Source organism: Geospiza fortis, unplaced genomic scaffold, assembly GCF_000277835.1.
Source record: "Geospiza fortis unplaced genomic scaffold, GeoFor_1.0 scaffold166, whole genome shotgun sequence".
Taxonomy (NCBI): domain Eukaryota; kingdom Metazoa; phylum Chordata; class Aves; order Passeriformes; family Thraupidae; genus Geospiza; species Geospiza fortis.
Genome location: NW_005054310.1, coordinates 1,483,976 through 1,502,933, shown reverse-complemented (window position 1 = coordinate 1,502,933; position 18,958 = coordinate 1,483,976). Strand labels below are relative to the sequence as shown.

General features: G+C 34.9%; 1 protein-coding gene across 1 annotated transcript in view; it reads left to right on the top strand.

Moving 5' to 3' along the window:
- The window catches only part of PTPRQ (protein tyrosine phosphatase receptor type Q), a 99,796-nt gene that overhangs the window by 14,697 nt on the left and 66,141 nt on the right, over window positions 1-18,958 (top strand). The window contains exons 11-19 of the mRNA XM_005419270.2: window positions 1,176-1,325; window positions 1,439-1,618; window positions 2,397-2,504; window positions 4,947-5,228; window positions 5,963-6,145; window positions 6,810-6,911; window positions 9,151-9,271; window positions 12,958-13,118; window positions 14,696-14,841. Of these exons, the coding sequence (XP_005419327.1) occupies window positions 1,176-1,325; window positions 1,439-1,618; window positions 2,397-2,504; window positions 4,947-5,228; window positions 5,963-6,145; window positions 6,810-6,911; window positions 9,151-9,271; window positions 12,958-13,118; window positions 14,696-14,841 (1,433 nt within the window). The remainder of the gene's footprint in view (window positions 1-1,175; window positions 1,326-1,438; window positions 1,619-2,396; window positions 2,505-4,946; window positions 5,229-5,962; window positions 6,146-6,809; window positions 6,912-9,150; window positions 9,272-12,957; window positions 13,119-14,695; window positions 14,842-18,958) is intronic.

Below are 18,958 nucleotides of genomic sequence, written 5' to 3'. Positions count from 1 at the left end.
TTCTGTATTATCAATGGACCACTGTTTCTATACCAAGTATGGATATTTACAAATCATTAAGCAGCCCTCAACTGACAGGCAGGGATTTCAAATATCACTCGAATTTTTTACAGTGTTTTGAACAGTGGGAAGAAACATAGGTTTTGTTTTTTAAAAAATTACTTAATTAAGTCACTGAATTCATCTATATGCACCAGTATCTAAAACCAAAATTTAATCCTTTATTTTAAATGACAGTGGGTATTTTCTGTGCTATGTTAATCCTGAAGAATCTTCTTTGTCATACACAGGAAATGTACAGCATTTTATATGTAAATCTTCTTTTTATAGCCTCATTCAGTTTGAGGTATTGAGTTGCTAAAAGATGTCTGTGCTGCTGAAAATTTATTTCAGCCCGTGTCTGTTGTGAACTACCATCTAAGTATTGTTTTATAGGAGTTATTATAGTAGTTAAAGCTGTTGACAGCCAAATTTTCAACAGGGCCTGATGTTTTTTTCAATGCCTTCATTTTAATGCCCTTCTCACTGAATTCTGAGCCTGATATTCAGGTATGTGAAGTGCCCACACCTTTTCATGTTGCACTGGCATAATGACTGTTTTATAGCAGATGGTTTTGGCTAACACAGTTGGATTGTGGCTGACTTTGAACTTTATTTTGAGTGCACCAAACTCTCTTTGTGGGCATGCATGGCTTCATCATTCTACTGACCACAACTCTTCTGGTAAAAATACCAGCGTGAAGGGATCTGTGAAGGCAGCCTTTCCAAGTATTGTTGTTCTAGCACCATTGAGAGGGCAAGGAAGATTGAATTTGTCTTTCTTGATTAAAAATATTTAAAACCCCTCAAAAGCTCCATCAGTCTAGGAGCCGTTGTTCTGAAATCACTGGAGAGATTAGACCTCGTACAAAAGTACTCACAAACCCTCACAATTCTACTTGTTGCTCTTTCATTCTTTCACCTAGGCCAATTTATCTATTGTACACATGAAAAGGGATTCTTTTTTAGGGAGTTAAAAGGTTGAATGCAGACTTTTTTCTTTTTATTTATATAATTGACATATAAATTAATTCTTTGGGAATAAAATAGGGTTCCCATGCCAAAGTGAGTTTAGAATGCATAGGAAATAAAATGACTTTGTGAGTAAGCAGCTATTTCTCTCTATTTACTCATAGACAATCAATATAACAACATTTTGGCTGAAGAGCTGTCATATGTTATAAAGGGCCTCACACCTTTCACAGATTACACAATTAGTGTGTCTGCTTTCACTGCTGTTGGAGAAGGACCACCATCAGTTCTAACAGTCAGGACAAGTGAACAAGGTAAATTGTATCTGGTATTACCAAAGTTGACATACATGACTTATTCCACTGAATGTTTAGATTTTTTTTACTGATTTATTCACTTACTGTATGTTCTTGTGTTTTTGTTTAAGTCCCAAGCTCAGTACAAAATATATTTTACAAGAATATTAGCTCCTCATCTGTCTTGCTGTATTGGGATCCTCCTGCAAATCCTAATGGGAAAATCATTCATTATACTGTTTATGCCATGGAACTGGATACAAAAAGAACATTTCATGAAACAACTTCAAACAACAGCTTGCTTATGACAGGTACAGTGTCATTCGATTTAAAAAAAATAAACTTGCAAGTACATTTTACAAACTTATTTTTCCAATTTTATATAATGCAGTCATTTGAAATATATGTGGATCAAATCTCACACATTCACCCATGTCACACAAAACAAAACTGCAAGTAAAAACAAGGTTGGGACTCGTCTGCTATGGAGGAATATGTAGGGTATGTGAGATGGGAGAAGAGGGCTGGTTAAAATAAACAGTAATTTTTTCAATGGTACAAATGGTACAAATCTGTGAAATGGATTTCTCTTTGGAATATTTGCCTCAGTCTCCTTTTTTCCCATAGGAAAATATTCCTCAGTTTTCAAGTCTTTTTCAGATTTGAATTTTTTTCACAGTATTTTTCTGACATTAATAAAAATTTTCTTATTTTAAGGTGGCAATTTTTATAGTAATTGAAGCAAACACATTCCTAATGGAGTTTCATTTAACCATTGATGTTAATCAGAAAACTGCATACAGATGAAACCCCCACATTTGGATGTTCATATATTCATCCTTTGATGTCCTTGACCAATTCTTTAAGCTCTTTACCCAGTTGAAGCTAGTTGACTTCAAAATCTGCTGATTTAACTGCATGCTTGTTTGACTGTCACCAAATAAACAGTATTGTACATATTCTTTTAGGGTGCATAAAAAACTCTCAGAACAGTATCTAGTACTATAGTTTTATAAGTACTTATGGCAAAAGAAGTCAACAGTCTTGTTTATGAAGTTGAGTCAAGATATTTTAAATTAATCTTTTCAGGTTTAAAAAAGTACACAGATTATAAAATGAGAGTCACAGCCTCTACCGCAGTTGGAGAAAGTGCTTTGTCTGAAGAGAATGAGGTGTTTGTGCGAACCCCTGAGGACGGTAATACACTGTTTGCAATGATGATTTATTTTCTGTACTGAAGTTTGTGTTTGTTAAAAAAGAAGACTAGCACATACAAAAATGGGGGAACAAAGTGTATAGATAAAACCAATGTTGAAATTATTAGTCTTCTGTCAGTCAGTGACTTCATCCAGACCATTTTAGGTAAGTGCTAAAAAAATAATAGCGAAAGCTGCGGCATGGCCTACAATCAACTAATTTCAAATGTGATAGACAAATGGAGGGAAAGCTGCAAAGCCGAGCCTCGCTCTCTCAAAATAATATGTCCCTAGCACCCATCTAAATAATAATCTTTATGCTTACATTTTATCTTCTTTTTCTTTTTGTTATCATGCATAAATTAGGTTGGTTTTGAAGCATGTGGGCATTTCAACAATTCAGAGACCATATTTATATTTGTAGGCAAAGATGCTGATAAAGTGAAGATTTTTTTTAATGCTGAATATAATAAGCAGTTGTTTTTTGTATAGGTTTTAATAATTTTAACACTTCTCAATAATTTTAATGTCACGTATAATACTACATTATAAAGATTTTTGAATCTTCCTTTCTTACTTGCAAGGCAGTTTCAACACATGAAGGCACTGGGGCAAGAGCTGGAGTTGTCATTGGCTTCTGCAAAGAAAACATGGGAATTTGATTTGCAGAGCAGAGCCATGAACGTTAGTCTTTTCTTGTTTGCATCAAGTTTGTATTTTCACTGGTTTCAGCAGTTATTTCCAGGTTTACTGAAGTAATGCAGAGGGTGATTGCCCAATTGTTATCTCTCTCATTTTCAAATGTACTATGATAGAAGAAAAATAATTGAGTGTCAATAAAGGAGAAAAAAGAACTACAGGGCTAAAAATAATGCGTATTTATGAAGCTTAGGTGACTTGAATAACCACACAAAATATCCGATTAAATGGTGAATCTTAAAATAGTGGCACATCTTTTAAAAAATTACATTCTCAAATGCTTTTAGTATTTTTACAGAGGAAAAGCATGTCACAAGAAAAGAAAATTGCTTATATAAGTATTTTTCTCTCTGAAAGCTTACAATCCCTTGCTTGTGAGTGTTAAAGAATTTTTTTCTAGTAAAGTTTCTCTCTTCAGAGCCAACAGCCAACTGTTCATTCATTCATAAAAGAGCTGTGCAAGGCTTGAGGAAACTAGTGAGAAACCCACCAAGAATTCTTGCCTTTTTTTAAGGCTATCCATAATTGTTTATCTTCTCCTTCTCTTGCCTTTTTTTAAGGCTATCCATAATTATCTTCTCCTTCTTGTTGTTTAACTTTCCTGAAGTAATTCAGGCTGAGATTCATGTGTCCTAATTTTAGCCTAGAAACAGATATTTGTTTGACTCTGGAAAGGAGAGATGCCTCCAAATAAAAGATTCACTACAACTGTCTTAGATAACTTACATTAGGATGGAAGAAACTAGGCTGTTGCATTTAAATATTTTACCATGCCAGATAAATGGCAAAATACATTTAAATTAAAAATTAAGCTTCTTCACATGGGAAATATTCATGTGAGCAGTCTTGCCATCCAGAGAGCAGTGATCTGTTACAGTTAATACTTTCATGTGCTCAGAAATCAGGAATGAAAGTGATTTGTAGGACCTTTTAGGCAAAAAAAGAAATTCATAATGAATTCTGAAATATCTTCAAATGCATACACAAACGGAATCCTATGATCCTGAGTAGGTAGTATATTTTTATCTTGATTTTACAGATTATTTTAGGGGTAAAGTGGTGAAGCCTTCAGAGGAATCAAAGTTGACATTCAGAGCTGATTTTATTCATAAGTGCAGCCCACTCACTTCTTCAACACTTCCATGCCTTATTAGCTCACAGGAGTCACATGAGCTCATACATTGCCAATAGATTTAGCCACATACCACCCTGGAGCTGGACTTTCTTTGTGCATGACCTTCACACCAGAGTGTGCAAGATTTACACAGGGTTCTCTAAATGGAATTTAGTTACTGTGCTTGCAGGCCCTTTCTTGGTTCAATAGTTGAAGTACTGAGGGTGGCTATTTATAAAGAAAGCAGAGAACATTAATGCAAGTTTAAAGAACTGAATATGAGGAAGACAATGAGAGGATTTGAAGGACCAGTCTGCATGACACCGGTAGAGAGGAGAATTTTTTTTTTTAATAAGTGCAGTTTCAGATAGATTTAGAAGTCGATGAGAAAAGAAATTCCAGAAAAGCTAAAGTGTCATAATGCAAAAAGATGCCCAGTTTTATGGGTAAAAAAGAGACATATCAAAATTAACTAAGGTAAAAGGTGGAAAGGCTTTGAGAAGGAGATTGAGAAAATGAGCATAGCTCTTTTGTTGCAGTTAGGATCCAATGCCAGGATCCAATAGGTTTATGATGTCAGCTCTGTATTCTATTATTTGAAAAGGTTTTTTTCTGATTTCTGTGTTACAGAACCAGGTTCCCCACCTCAAAACTTAGAATTAATAAATATAACTGCAACAGAAATAAATCTGAGATGGTTACCACCTGAGCAGCCTAATGGTCTCATAACTCACTATGAAGTTCTGTACAGTGATTCCAACGATTTTTTTATCAAAAATGCCTCATCTACAAGTATATCACTAAGTGAAATGAAGCCATATACTCTCTACAACATCTCAGTAAGAGCATTCACCAGACTTGGCTATGGGAATCAGTCATCTTTTCCGCTTCTGGTCAGAACTTCTGAAACTGGTGAGTACTTTTTAAAAAATGAAAATTTTTACAAGAAGTTGCTTTATGATAACGTTTGATGTCCAGGAGATAAGTTTCAATAATTGTAAAAGTATTTCCTTACTTTGCCAGGCAGTGAGTTTGAATCTCATTTTTCTCTTTTCTATACAAAGCAAAAGAGCAAGGCCAGGTGCTTGGTAAGGGATGGGGAACCAAGAGCCCAGGGGTCCCTGGGCCAGCTGAGCAGAGGCCTCACTAGCCAGGACTTGTCTCACCACTCTACTGCAAAGCACATGGAGCAGGCAAGGCACGGCAGTCAGGGCCAGTCTGGAGTGCCAAACACCTCCTGCTGATGCAGCAGGTCGGAGGTCAAGCCAGGAAAGTTAGTTCACAGATTCAGTGACAGTAACCAAGCCAGACAGAGCCAAGTGCCAGTGGGGCATGCCTGCAGTGGGGGACCCAAGCTGAGGCTGGGCTGCCATGCCAGGCAGGGACAGGATCAGTGGGACCGTGGCCAAGCACAGCCATGACAGCGATGAAGATGAATTAAGATGACTTCTATAATTTTTTTTAATGACCTTGTTGGTACTGTGTGCGTCTAAGTTCTTTAAATTCAGCCTCTTTTAAAATGTATTTCATAAAAAAATAGGATATAAATCCAAATATTTACAATATGTTTAATTGAAACCTTTTTATAAGAATTCTTTCCAAATCAATGAAACTGACCGAGATATTCTATAATTTTTTTCTTCTAGTTCCTGCTTCTGCACCAGAAACCATAACCTATAGGAACATCTCATCCACGGAAATTGAATTATCATTTTTTCCACCATCCATTCCCAATGGAATCATACAGACCTACACAATATATCTCATGAGGACTAATGGGACTGAGCAAAGAGTTATAAACACTACCGTTCTGACCCTATGTATTGCAGGCCAGTATATAATGATCTGGAACTTAGGGCAAGTGAGATTTTTGGGAAGTGCGCAACAGACAAAGATGTATTAGTTTATTTGTTGGACCTGAGCCTTCTTGCCCTTACAGAAAGTTTTTTGCTCCCTGTCCTGAAAAATAACTTATGTCCTGTCATAATGTGATGAAATGGGCTTTGGGTGGTAGAGTCTAACATAAATCTTATTGTACTTTAGATGTTTAAAGTACAAGGAACTTCAATATCATTGTAACAAAGGAAACCCTCAAGACACCTGCATATCTTTCTGATCTTTTTCTGGATAAAAAAATTCCTTTTCCACTCACCTTTGAATCTTTTCCTAAGTTCTGTCATTATTGCTGAGGTGTGGCACAGCAATTAATGCTGGGAGCTCAGTACCCTCACTGCTACGTTTTCAGACTACAGCCAAGGACAAACTGCAAAGCATTCTAGGAATATGAAGTATAAGCTGGTAATTACGGCTTTGCCCCTTCTTTTGCCAAGCTTTTGGTGTTCCAAGCTTTCCCAATGCTTATTTCAGTCTATAATTACACAGATCAGTGTAATAGGCTTATTCATCACTCCAAAAATACTTACAGTCCATTGAAAAACTAATTTGGTCCATTGAATGGTTGTTTTATTGAATTATTCTTTTTTTGTTGTTTAGATTTAAGTAAATATACAGAATATACTGTAGAAGTGTCTGCTAGTACCACAATGGGAGAGGGCGTTCGTAGTTCACCTCTGCATATACTAACTGATGAAGATGGTAAGTCAGAACAGAAGTTTCAGTGCATCATTTTCTACCTGCATTCTTAATTTACTCTTAAACTTCATGTCAGGTATTTTTAAGTCTTATGCACTTTTGTTGGCAGTTATAGCTCTCAATTTCTATCTGTACCTACATATCTACAGACAAAGATATTTATCTATCTATCCATCTATCTACCAATATATTTATCAGTGCAAGCTGTATGAAAGGTTGCAATTGCTGCACATGGACTTTTGATCTTACCAATATCTCATGAATCTGAAGTATCTTAATTTACTCATACTATTTTAATTTAATACATGACATGGTAGAATTATTGTATTTGGTTTTTCAGTCATGTGAGAGCTGGGGAAAGGGAAAACCACAAAAAGGCAGTTGGGATGGTCCAGGGACATTTCTGTGGGGTTTCTTGTATTATTCTAAGCAGATGCATGTACAGGTACACATAGATAGCTATGAAATTATTAATAATATGAAAATGCCCAAGGTCCATCATCCGTAGAACTGGACTTCCAATTTGAGCTGGGGCGTGTGCAGGCTGAGGGTAGAACACAGTTGTTGCAAACCCTGCTAATTTTTACAGTGGGTGTAAAACCAGCAGAGGAACCTTAAAATTATACTTGTACTTTCAGTACACAATGCTTGTGGTGCAAAGTTATCATTGGTCACCTTTTGAGTTTCTGCAAGGGAATCCTGAAAACAAAAATCATAGCAAAAATCTTAACTTAGGTGCTGTGAGTCACATGTTGGAAAAGGCTCCTTTACTTCAGGAGGGCATTGAGACAAGCAACTCACCAGCCACACTGTCAGTAAAACAACTTTGCTCAAGAGTTATTTTGCTGGAACAGATTGAAAAGAGCTAGAATGGATAAATCTTTTTTTTTAGCAGAGATTATTTTTATTTAGACCAATGTAGTTTCTGTTCTTTAGCAAAAAAAAAAAAAAAAAAAGAAATTATCCGAATAAGAATTGTAGAATTAACTACACACGTCAAAAAGATGACATTCACCATATGACAGATCTTTTGTTGTATAGTCACTGAGGATAATATAACAAGTAAAACACAAAATACAGCTGTCAACATTTTTCACCAGTAAATACACTCACTGAATGCAGTGAACCTTTTTTAATGAAAAATATAAAATAGTTTTTTCTATAATAGAAGGAGTTATAAAACTTTTATGCCAACTTTCTAGATAGTGAAAGGAACAAGAAGTGAAAAACAACAATATTTATAATACACCACATGTTCCATATTCGCAGGAACACAGTGTTCTAAGGTTCAGACCAAATGTTTCATAGATTTGCTAATAGTTATGCTCATATTTTCAATTTTCATGCATGACTACAGCTATGACCTGAATTTTTAGTGCATGATGCTCTTTGGTTTAATTTGCGAAAAACAAATGTAATTCTAATATTACTTCATAGTGATGCATAAATCCATGAATCAAGATGCAGATAAAGATTCATTTCTCAATAACATGCTGATAATAAAGCAGTATTATTTATGCATACATTAGTTATTTGTCCTCAGTAAAATTAATAAGAACCTGAGAACAAAGTCAAAAGTAGTCTAACATTTTCATTTATTTACGATATTTCCCTTCAGAGTCAGGGTATGGTGTCATCTAGGGATCATCTTAAAATTAATTTTAAGGATCTCAGTCAATGCCTATGTTTTCATTTCCCCTTGTGGCATGTTAAATCTATGAATGTGGTCTCTGTTTGATGGAGTGAATAGATTTTACTGCTGTCTACTATCCCACAATTTTATCATCTCTCAATGCCATTCTTATACACTTTTCCACCTTTTGGCGCTTTGTATAATTCTTTACAGCACCTTTTTTTCCTCAGGGGAACTATTATTCTGTATTTTACATGTGTTCATATCTATAAAGCTCTTGCTTTTATAAGAAGGGAAAAAAAATTCCAGCAATGTACTTGGGCAGTAGGTGAATCACTGTGACCTAGCCATTGCTCTGTTTTCTCATGAAGTACTTTTTCCATTGAATCACAGAAACAGATGTTCTAACAACACCATGCAAAATCTTCTTTTATCATCTGTCAGAAAAAGGAAAAGAAGCTGTGCCTTAACATTAGCTGATGGATACTGTACCAGTGTGGTACAAGGTTAACTTTCTATCACAAATAATTCAAAGCCTATTCAAAGATGCTGTGTATCCCACTGATCCTACCTGTTTAACAAGATGTGTCCTATTCTCCCATTTCACAGCTCCAAGTTCTCCTCCACAAGCCCTCTCTGTAAAACAGTTGTTGGGTGTCACTGTGAAGTTGTCATGGAAACCTCCCCTGGAGCCAAATGGAATTATCCTCTATTACACAGTTTGTGTCTGGTAAGATTTTTCTGGAAGTACTTCTGAGGATAAATGTTAATCTGTAACCTATCAGGAATGTTAGGTTTTTGTTACACAATATGTTGAATACATGTTTTTGGGAGAACAAATATCCATTCAGCACTTAAAATACTGGACTTCTTTATATGCAAATTCAGACTATCAAAAAACTGGGGGAACAATTTCAGCATTTTGTAAGCATTGTCAACATTTTTTGCCAAAGGTTATGCTATAGTAAGTGAATTTAGATTTAAACTAGAACACGGTTCCTATCTCCATTATTTTCTGATTAGGCCTGCTGCAAGGCAGGGCGCAAGCCCATGCTGAATTGTCAAGGAGATTTGAAATAGGCTTAAAATAGAGAAATATTGCCTCCTTTTATAGACGGTGTGTAAGAGCCAGGTTCAGAGTTTCGTATGTTCTATCAATTATGTCTACAGTTATATTTTGTATTTATTACATTCATAACAAACATGTATTTTTAACAGATACTTTACATTTATTGTGTTGTAGTTTTTTCTATCTAACCTTTTTTATTATTTTGTTTTCCTCCTGTCATATTGTTTCACCTTTACAAAGGAGTTTTGTTACTTTAAAACTTGCAGCTTCTGTCCTATTCATTGCAAAACATAGTTTGGTCTAGCGATGTGACATCTCTTCAAAGATCTATAACTTCTACTGGAGGTGAAACGTTTTTTATTGATCACTTTTATTATAGCGCATTGATATTTTACCATTTTATTGCCATTGCTAAGGTGCAGGGAGCAAATACTAAAGTTCATGAGACATGAACCAGACGTGCAAATCCTCAGTTGTTACAGGCATACTGCTCTTGATCTTACATTATTTTATTGTTATTTAGGGTGGGTTTTGGCCTCAGTGACTACTATTTTTATTTTTTTTAATTATGATTTCTAGTTAAATTGATGATACAGTGAAGAGGAGAAAGCTCTTCTTTCCAGAAAAGTTGAATTTGTCTTCTCTTGGTAATTCCGCTCTACTGGGAATGTCTTTTGCTCTTTAAAATAATGACTGTCCTCAAGCTAGGGAAGAGTTACTTTATGATAAGGGTTGTGGTTTTGATGCATGCTGTGTTCAAAGACTTGAGGTTATGCAACTTTTCATCCTTATGTTCCCTTATAACTTACTGCTTTTGTTATTGTAAGAAAAGATTTAGACAGAATTATTTTTAAAAAAGAAACAACTCTTAAATTATCCATCTTTCTAAATATTGCAATTAAGCAACCACACAACTTCTGCTGTAAGCCTTGACCATATTCTTTTTGCTCTGTCTTGTCTTTCCTTACTGTGCCATACCTAAATTTAGGGTTTAGGTATCATTTTAAGGCAAGGACGTTGGAGAAAAACTCCCTTTGCCTTCAAAGGGGTCATAACTTCTCTCCTTCCTTGGCAGGGAGTGAGGGGTGTGGAGGAAGGAGAGTAATTTTAAGTATTTAAAAGAGTTGTCTATACAGTTTCATCAAATGCCTTGCAGGGGGAGATTTGACAAGGCAAATTGTCATGCCATATAGTTGCTGCTCTTGGGAGGTACTCAATATATTTTGGAGGAGACTCTTAATCCCAGTGCTTCTCAATAAAGCAGAAAGAAGAAGGTTACTACAGTTGTTAAATAAATGTTCTTTCACTTCATTAAATATTTTGCAACAGTTATAGAGAATTTGGTAAGCTTTCTTTAGCTGATTTGGAATAAAAATCCAGAGTCAATAGAATAGAAATGGTGATATTTGCAATGTTTTCCATTATACTTCATGGAATTTGTCAGAGGACAAGGATGCTAGTAGATAGTAAAGCAAATTTCTTCTTTCCTTGAGCCTAAAAACTCATACTCCTTAAATGTAATTTTAGAGTATTAAAGGTGCAATTAACAAAATTTCTGAACTTGTATGTAGCTATTGCTTTTTGACATTATCCTTTCCTGCAAAATTCTGTGAGATACTTATTGACTAGGTCTATTTTGAGGTATAGATTTTTAAGAATACATGGTATCTGTCTTTTTCAAGTGGAATTATGCAATTTCTTGGACTCTGTGTTGTCTGTGTTTTTTGAAAAAATGTGTTTTAAAACCTTATATTATTTTTCTTCAATAAAATTTCTTGGCATAACTTATTCTCCTAGGTATTTTCTCACTGTCTGTGAAGGCTGCACTCACTTTGATCAGTGTTTTCTTATTTTTATTACAATATTAGCAGTTTCTAAACAGAAAATTAACTTCTCTTGTAATACCTCAAGTTTTTGTTCTTCTTTCTGTGCTTGGTTGTGGAAATGTTTTTTGGCAACTCAGATGTAAGAATGCAGTTACTCAGAGTAGAAATGTTCACAACACTAAGCTGTGGATTTTCTTCTTACTTAAATTATAACCAGATACGTATTTCCATACTATGAATACATTGGGCAAAGATCCAGGAAAATTTTTCTTAGTATAGAGTTTGATAACTGCAGCTGCAATCTCTTGTAAATTTTACTGACTATTAAAAATGTCAGAAGTTTGGGAAAAATGTAAATGTTAACTTTCTCTGTTACCAAGAGTGTTTCCCATGTCAAGTGACATTCCACTCAAAATCTGAGGGTTAGGAAGGATTTTTTCTTTCATTCTCATATATTTTCTCATTACAGTTGTTTTTTAATGTAACCTTATTTCAGATATATTAGACGGTGATCTTTGCTAATGGGACAGTCATTCAGTTATCAAAGGATGAAAGTCTAGTAATTTTGAATCACTTTTTTCTTTTTTTTAGTCTTAGAACATATTGTCATTTGTGAAGAGTTTCACAGTGATTTCTGGAGCAAGATATTTGGTTTTAATTATCAAATTATCATCTCTGTATGAAATCCTATTAGAGACACAGGACACCTACTCATACAGAAATCTTTGAAGGAATGGAATGTTTGGTTTTTATTTTCCTCCTATTTCTTTCTTATAAGATTATGTTAACTTTACAAGGAATATAAGACTTTTTGAATTCAAGTTAGTTATTTCTGTACCTTATTTTACTTTCTGATAATCATTTCATACCTATGCTAATACCAGTGTTTTATTAATGTTACATCTTACAGTCTTTCTAGGCGGGTTTTGACCTGACTGGAGTTCCATTCTGATCCTCTGCTACATTCCACCAGAATTAACTCAGCACCAGCTAATTCCTGTTCCATATCATCTTCTATTATTCCATTTATAACTTCAGCCTTCTGACCAATTTCACAGAGTCACAGTAGGGCATGCTCCCTGCTATAATCTTTTTATATTTCACTATTCCTGTCCAGGGAGACAGTTTAGTTATGCCCTACTGTGTCCTTCCCAAGGGTAACACATAACCATTTGAAAGCAGTTAATAGATAGAAATACTTCTCCCTAATATTTCATATAACCATTGTCTTTGTTGATGTAATTAGCAAACATATTTCTGTGGGGTTTTGGGTGTTATTTTTTTTAAGAAGCAACATGAAGAGCCGTACTGTGATGCCTTAGTACTAAAGTTAGCTTTTCACCATAAACCACAAAAATTTATCCTAGCCTCTTTTAAAAACCTAAATTACTTGTATTTAACACAATATTGCATTTTTCATTTTTGCAATAAATGCCATAATTATATATATAGAGAGAAATGGTGTGTATATACAGAGAGAAATGGTGTGTATATATAATTAATAAAATACTTTTTCTTTAGGAATAAAATGTCAAAGAGGAGTGTAAATGTAACAGAAACATCACTGGAATTCACAGATCTAGAATATAACTGTGAGTATAGTGCTTACCTAACAGCAAGTACAAGATTTGGAGATGGCAACATAAAAAGTGATACTATAACATTCAGAACTTCTGAAGGAGGTAAGCTTCTATACAGTATGAACCTTTATTTTCATTCAGCCTTAAAATTCTGTCAGCCTCTTTTAAGTTAATAAAGCCACTGAAGTAGAAGTGACATTTGACTTGTAAAGGACAGACGTTCTACCTGTCTCTGTGGTTCTGTCTTTGTGTATACATGTATCTATGGCTCTATAAAATTATGATAGGTATTGCTACTAATTTACTGAGAAAAAATAATTTCTCTTTAGGACAGATAAGATCCAAATAATTTCTTCCTAAACTTTGAAATAATTCATATTATTTTTGCAATATATTTTAATAGATCCTTGCTTTAAGCAGCTGTGACACAATTTCTGATAGGGAAAATACTTCTTAGAGTATCCCTCCTAAGTGTGAAATATTTTTAATTTGAAAATGAACACTGTCAGTGTACATTGATTTGTTTATTCCATTTTAATTATTTTATACTTCCAACATGGAAAGTGACTTTTATATGATCATATGATATACTGGAAGTGATTTGGAAGTCATTCAGTTTAAGTTTTGTTTCTGGTTTTCCATCAATCATATTGCTATAATCTGTTGCAAAACAGATAGTATGCAGGCATACTTCAGGATTACCCTGCACAGATATCAACAATGCCCCAATGCACAACCACTGGCAGGATTAGCATCTATCTGAGCCATCCTCCAAAATCTGTCTACATCATCAGGTTGTAGATATTCACAGTTGCTGTTGAAACTGGTATGGGAATATGAATTGACCTTATAGGGACAGACTTTAAGGAACTGGTCCTGAGATTCCCCTTCCAATTAATATTTTAATATTTTAATATTTTACACAAACTAGAGCAGCACAAAGTAAGAGAGATACATAACTCATAGTGTTCAGTACTCTACTGCAAGTTCTGTAGAGCACTTTCTTGGATGGTGAGAAATATGGATTTAAATTCTCCTAAGCTGACTTAAGGAATTGAATTTAACTCTCCTACATCACTGTGTTACTGAGAAAAAACTATATGCTGCTATTCTTTATAAATAGGAGGAGAGATTAATGGAAGAAGGTTTACAGAGGTCTTCCTGCACATTTAATAGGATGAGAAAAGAGGAAAAAAGATAAATTATCATACTGTTCAAGCTTAAGTAACTGGTTTACCTACATGAGTTGGGAGCCTAAATTCTGTTTATAATCAGAGAGAAAAAGGCTTTAAATTTAGGTTTTGTGAAAAAAATCACTTTTTTCCCCTACTAACTGCATTTGGAGTATAGACACATAACTCAGTCAACTTCCATGTCTGCAAATTAGATTTTTTTGCACAAAGCAGTAAGTACAGGAAAAATTCTATAAGAAAAATCTTATCTATTTAAAAATGCAGATAAATACAAATATGATTGAAAAAGTGTTTTAAAAATTCATTTTATATATACAGTTTTAGTTCATTATTTTGTGAAGCAGTTTCTACACCATAATCAGAAATACATTTAATTTGTCATAGGATGTTGTAAAATCTACTATAGTGGATGAATCTCCAGTATTAAGTGTAAAAAACCTTGAGGTACAAAAGCTTTAGGTATGCTAAAACTTAACATTTTTGCAGCACCAAGTGATCCACCAAAAGATGTTACATATAGAAACCTTTCTTCCACATCAATAATGCTATTCTGGTCTCCTCCTCAAAAGCCTAATGGAAATATACTGTACTACTCAGTTTATTTCAAAAACAACTCAGGAATATTCATAAAGGTAAGCTTATTTTTATATTCTTTTGTAGAAGTAAATTAAATGTTCTAATAATTACTTAAAGATTAAATCAGTTTTATAGTTATCAATAAATTGATTTTTCATATTTCCTTCATCATGATGTAGATTTTAAACTTACATAGACAGAAGTACATCTTGTAATCATATGTTTTACATTGTGCATCTCACTGAGCATTCATATCGTACAAGCATTAATGCCAATAGGTTTTGTGTAATATTCCATTATGCAAAGTTTATATGTGTATATATATGCACACATACACCTAATATAAATACACACTTTGCATATGTAGTGGATAGACTCAAGACCCACTACATGCATGGCACACCCTCAAGAGTGTTTCTTTTAGTCTAATCTATCAATTTCAGTAAATTTCTGTTTCTGGTTTTACTTTTTAATACATGTTGGTACAGTATTGAAAATATGGAGGTAATGTGAAAGTAGGGAATGCTTTTTTTCATATTTTTCTTACTCTCAAAAGGAAATTACTGTTTAGTATATTGAAGCAAAGATTGTTATTCCTGAAGTTAAAGCTTAAAAGACAAAATCTTGTAAATAATATTTTGGAGATATATTTTCATTTAGTTTTTTTTCCTGTTGCTGCTTTCATCCTTAATTATGCACTGCACTTATTAATTGTATATAGTCTTTTTATTCTACTTTCTGTGAATATCTTATAGTACAGAAATATAATAAGAGAAATAAGCTTCCTTTACAGCTTTTTGGTCTCAAGTTGTACACATATGGAAGAAAAACAAGAAATATAAATTCATTTATAAAATTATGTATGGAAAACAACCTTGACTGCATAAATTTATGATCAAGATATGTTTAGGGTGAGGTATGCACGTTTTTGAGGATAGCTAGAAAAAATATTCACAAATGTTAGACATAGCTGTGAGTGAATAATTGCTGACATACTTGAGTGTATACACATCTCTGACTCGTATGCAGGTATGTAGTCACTGGGCTCTGCATAGTTTCAGTTGCAAGCAGGACTGTGCCATGAATTCACATTCTGATGAGATTAAAATCAGGGCTACAGTTCAGATCAAAGACTCTGTTTGCACACACTGCTATGGCAACAGCTTTTTTCTTAAATCTCTTTAAGAGATTTAAGATGTAAAGTGGACAAATTTAAGATTTAAGTGGAAAAACTTTACATCAGTGCATCACCTGAACCAGCCCATCCTGTGAAGGACATTTCAAGCAATTTTAGAGAAGGACTATGGACTTGGATTATTCCTGCCTTTAGGAAGGTGTAACTCTGAGATGAATGAGTAAGGCAAAGCTGACACACTGAGAGAGAGAGAGAGATAAAACCCCCAAGCTGTGCCCAGGATTCTGGAAATAAAAGAGGAAGACAGGGAAGATGGAGCACAGTGGCATTGGCCCAGCAGGGTGAGGGTCCGGTTTTATTATCATGTGATGTAGTTAGGCCAGGAAACGATGGTGACACAAGTGGAAGTTAATGCTGCTTTGGCGTATTATGTGTTGTCAGGACAAAAGTGCTGACAGTAGTTCCGTCAACTACTGCTGACAGTAGTTCTACCTCTGTGTGTGGAACCTACCATTTTCATCCTTTTGACTTTGATTTCTATTCCATCCCTCTGCCGTCAGAAGATAAGTTTCAGCTGCTGTTGCATCTGTCTCTTACTGCCCATGGGATATGAGCATTAATCTCTCGAATCATGATCAAATCTTAATCTGTCTACTCCCTTTAACTCCTTCTGCCCTTCATATCCTGTCTGCTCACTGTTTAGCTTGGCAATTACCAAATCTACACTGCAGTCCTAATCTGTACCTTGGCATTCCTATGGGTGCAAGACAGATTTCAAACAGGTGAAGAAAAGCCAACTCATTTCTGTCAGGTATTTTATATTACTCCTTTTACAACAGAGAAATGCATGTGTGAAAGTCAGCCTGATATGTGACTACATATATATATATATATAGACAGTTGTAAGCTGCATGAGTATGCATACATATAGGTTACAGCTTTCTGTAACTTAGAAGTATAACCATGTAATTGCAGGGTCTGTTGCTAAGTTTTGTATTGCACATATTTGGAAAGAAAGAATCTTTGGCTGAAATACTCTGTGTCAAGGTCACCGTTCTGATTATATTTAACCAAACTGTATTTTCAGATGGAGAAATTATACAGAAGAATTGAAAAAGTGGGTGATCTTTTCACATTTCACATTTTCACATTGCAGGCAGCCATTCTCTACCAGTCTTTCCTCTGCGTCTTTGTCAGGACATAATGCAAGAGGTCCAAGTCTTAAAGCATAACTTCTAGATGCCTGAATAAACACCCTTGCTGAAGAAAATCAAGCAAATTAATATCTCCCAATGCTCTCATAATCTGAAATAGATACAGAAGTCATACTAAACTATTCTGTTGTCTCAATTTATTGTTGTCTGTGCTATTCTGTTGTCTCAATTTATCACTTCTCACACATTCTCAAAATGCTCAGGCTTATTAAAACCTAATCAACATAAACCACTGACTATTAATATGTTAAAACTAGGAAGTTAGTAGTTGCATAGTGAAGCATTTTGTTTAGGGAAGAAATGTCCAAATACAAAAAAAGACCTGAGATAAAAGATACAGTTTACTCCTTGACTTGATGCAGAAATTTGAGTTTTCTGTCAAAAAGGGAAAATTTATGTACCCTCTTCAGTCAGAAAAATAATGTATAGTTTCTTTGCTTTACTGGTCTACATGAAAAATAACACTGCAGCTGTCTAGTCAGAAGGCCTGGGATGCTCAGACCCAAGGTTCAAGTTCAGAATAGCAGAAGGAAATATTTAGTGATGGAGATTAGATTTAAGGATTTTGGTAGATGAGTGGACTGTTTCTATGGGGATGCTGACAATTGTAAAAGAAAATGTGTCAGAGAGGGAGGAATGGCTGGTAGCCCGCTAGAATAAACCATTACCTGCATTAGGCTAGGTTCCAGTTCAGCATTATCTTTCATCTTCTGCTGTCATAGGTCTAGGGAAAATGCTACTTCATGGTGTATATACCCTGTCCCAGTGCAGTAAAGATCTGACATGTATGCTGACAAAGAGTGCTTCCTTCACAGATGACATGACACTGTACCTCTTCTTCACCTCACTTCTCTGTGACACTGCTGGGTTCCTACAGTTCAAGATTTCAGTGGTCGCAATAGCATCTTTGCAAGTTTTGCTTCACGATGCCTTGCCTGGTGCTTGAAGCAATCATAGTGTCCATATTCTCAGTCCTATCCAGGAAATAAAGACTCAATGGAAGTAACTTTCTCATGGTTAAATATGAATCTATGAAAGGTATCATTGGCTTGAATGAAATCCCTTATTTAATCTCTATATGCTTCTGTTTTGATTAGAAAGAAAGTGGAAAGATGCTAATTACAAACATAAATATATACTTCAATAAATTTCCCCAGTGTAGGAATTTCAGTACAGATGAAAGCTGTCCTGCTCTGACAGACCAGACAGGGGAACCAGGGGCAAGGACTGAAAAAAAGCCCATGATCCTTCTAGCAACTGAAGATCTAACCCCAAATCATCCAACCTCTACCTCAAGCCAAGCAAAATGGATATGACTGGATACACTTCAGAGTGAAATTCAACTTGGTCTACCCTTGGGATCCAGAAAAGGGATGCAAACAATGTACTGTAGTACTTAACAATCAAACATTTTCTTCACCTGTATGACCAAAGTAGGGATAAAAAGGGGAACATCTCTACAATACACTGCAAATTTTTAAAAAGCTGGTCTCAGAATGGTACAGCAGACAAAAAGGAAATAACTTCACTTAGGTTTTTAATGGAACAGTGAATATTCCACTCCTTGAAGGATGGTTTGGATAAGCCTTCGCAGTATCACCACTCTCACCTGATTCCCAGAGTCAAGTATGTGATCCTCTGACTCAAAACAAGAATGCAATGCAATGAACTTAAAAAAGAAAACAGAACAGAGGTAAAAGCTTAACAGTGCATAAGAGCATCACCATGTTTTCCTTATACAGCTAACTACAGCTTTATGCCACTGGAAATGTCTGCCACTTCCTGAGGTGAAGAAGATACTGGTTTCTGCTGACGCTTTCATGG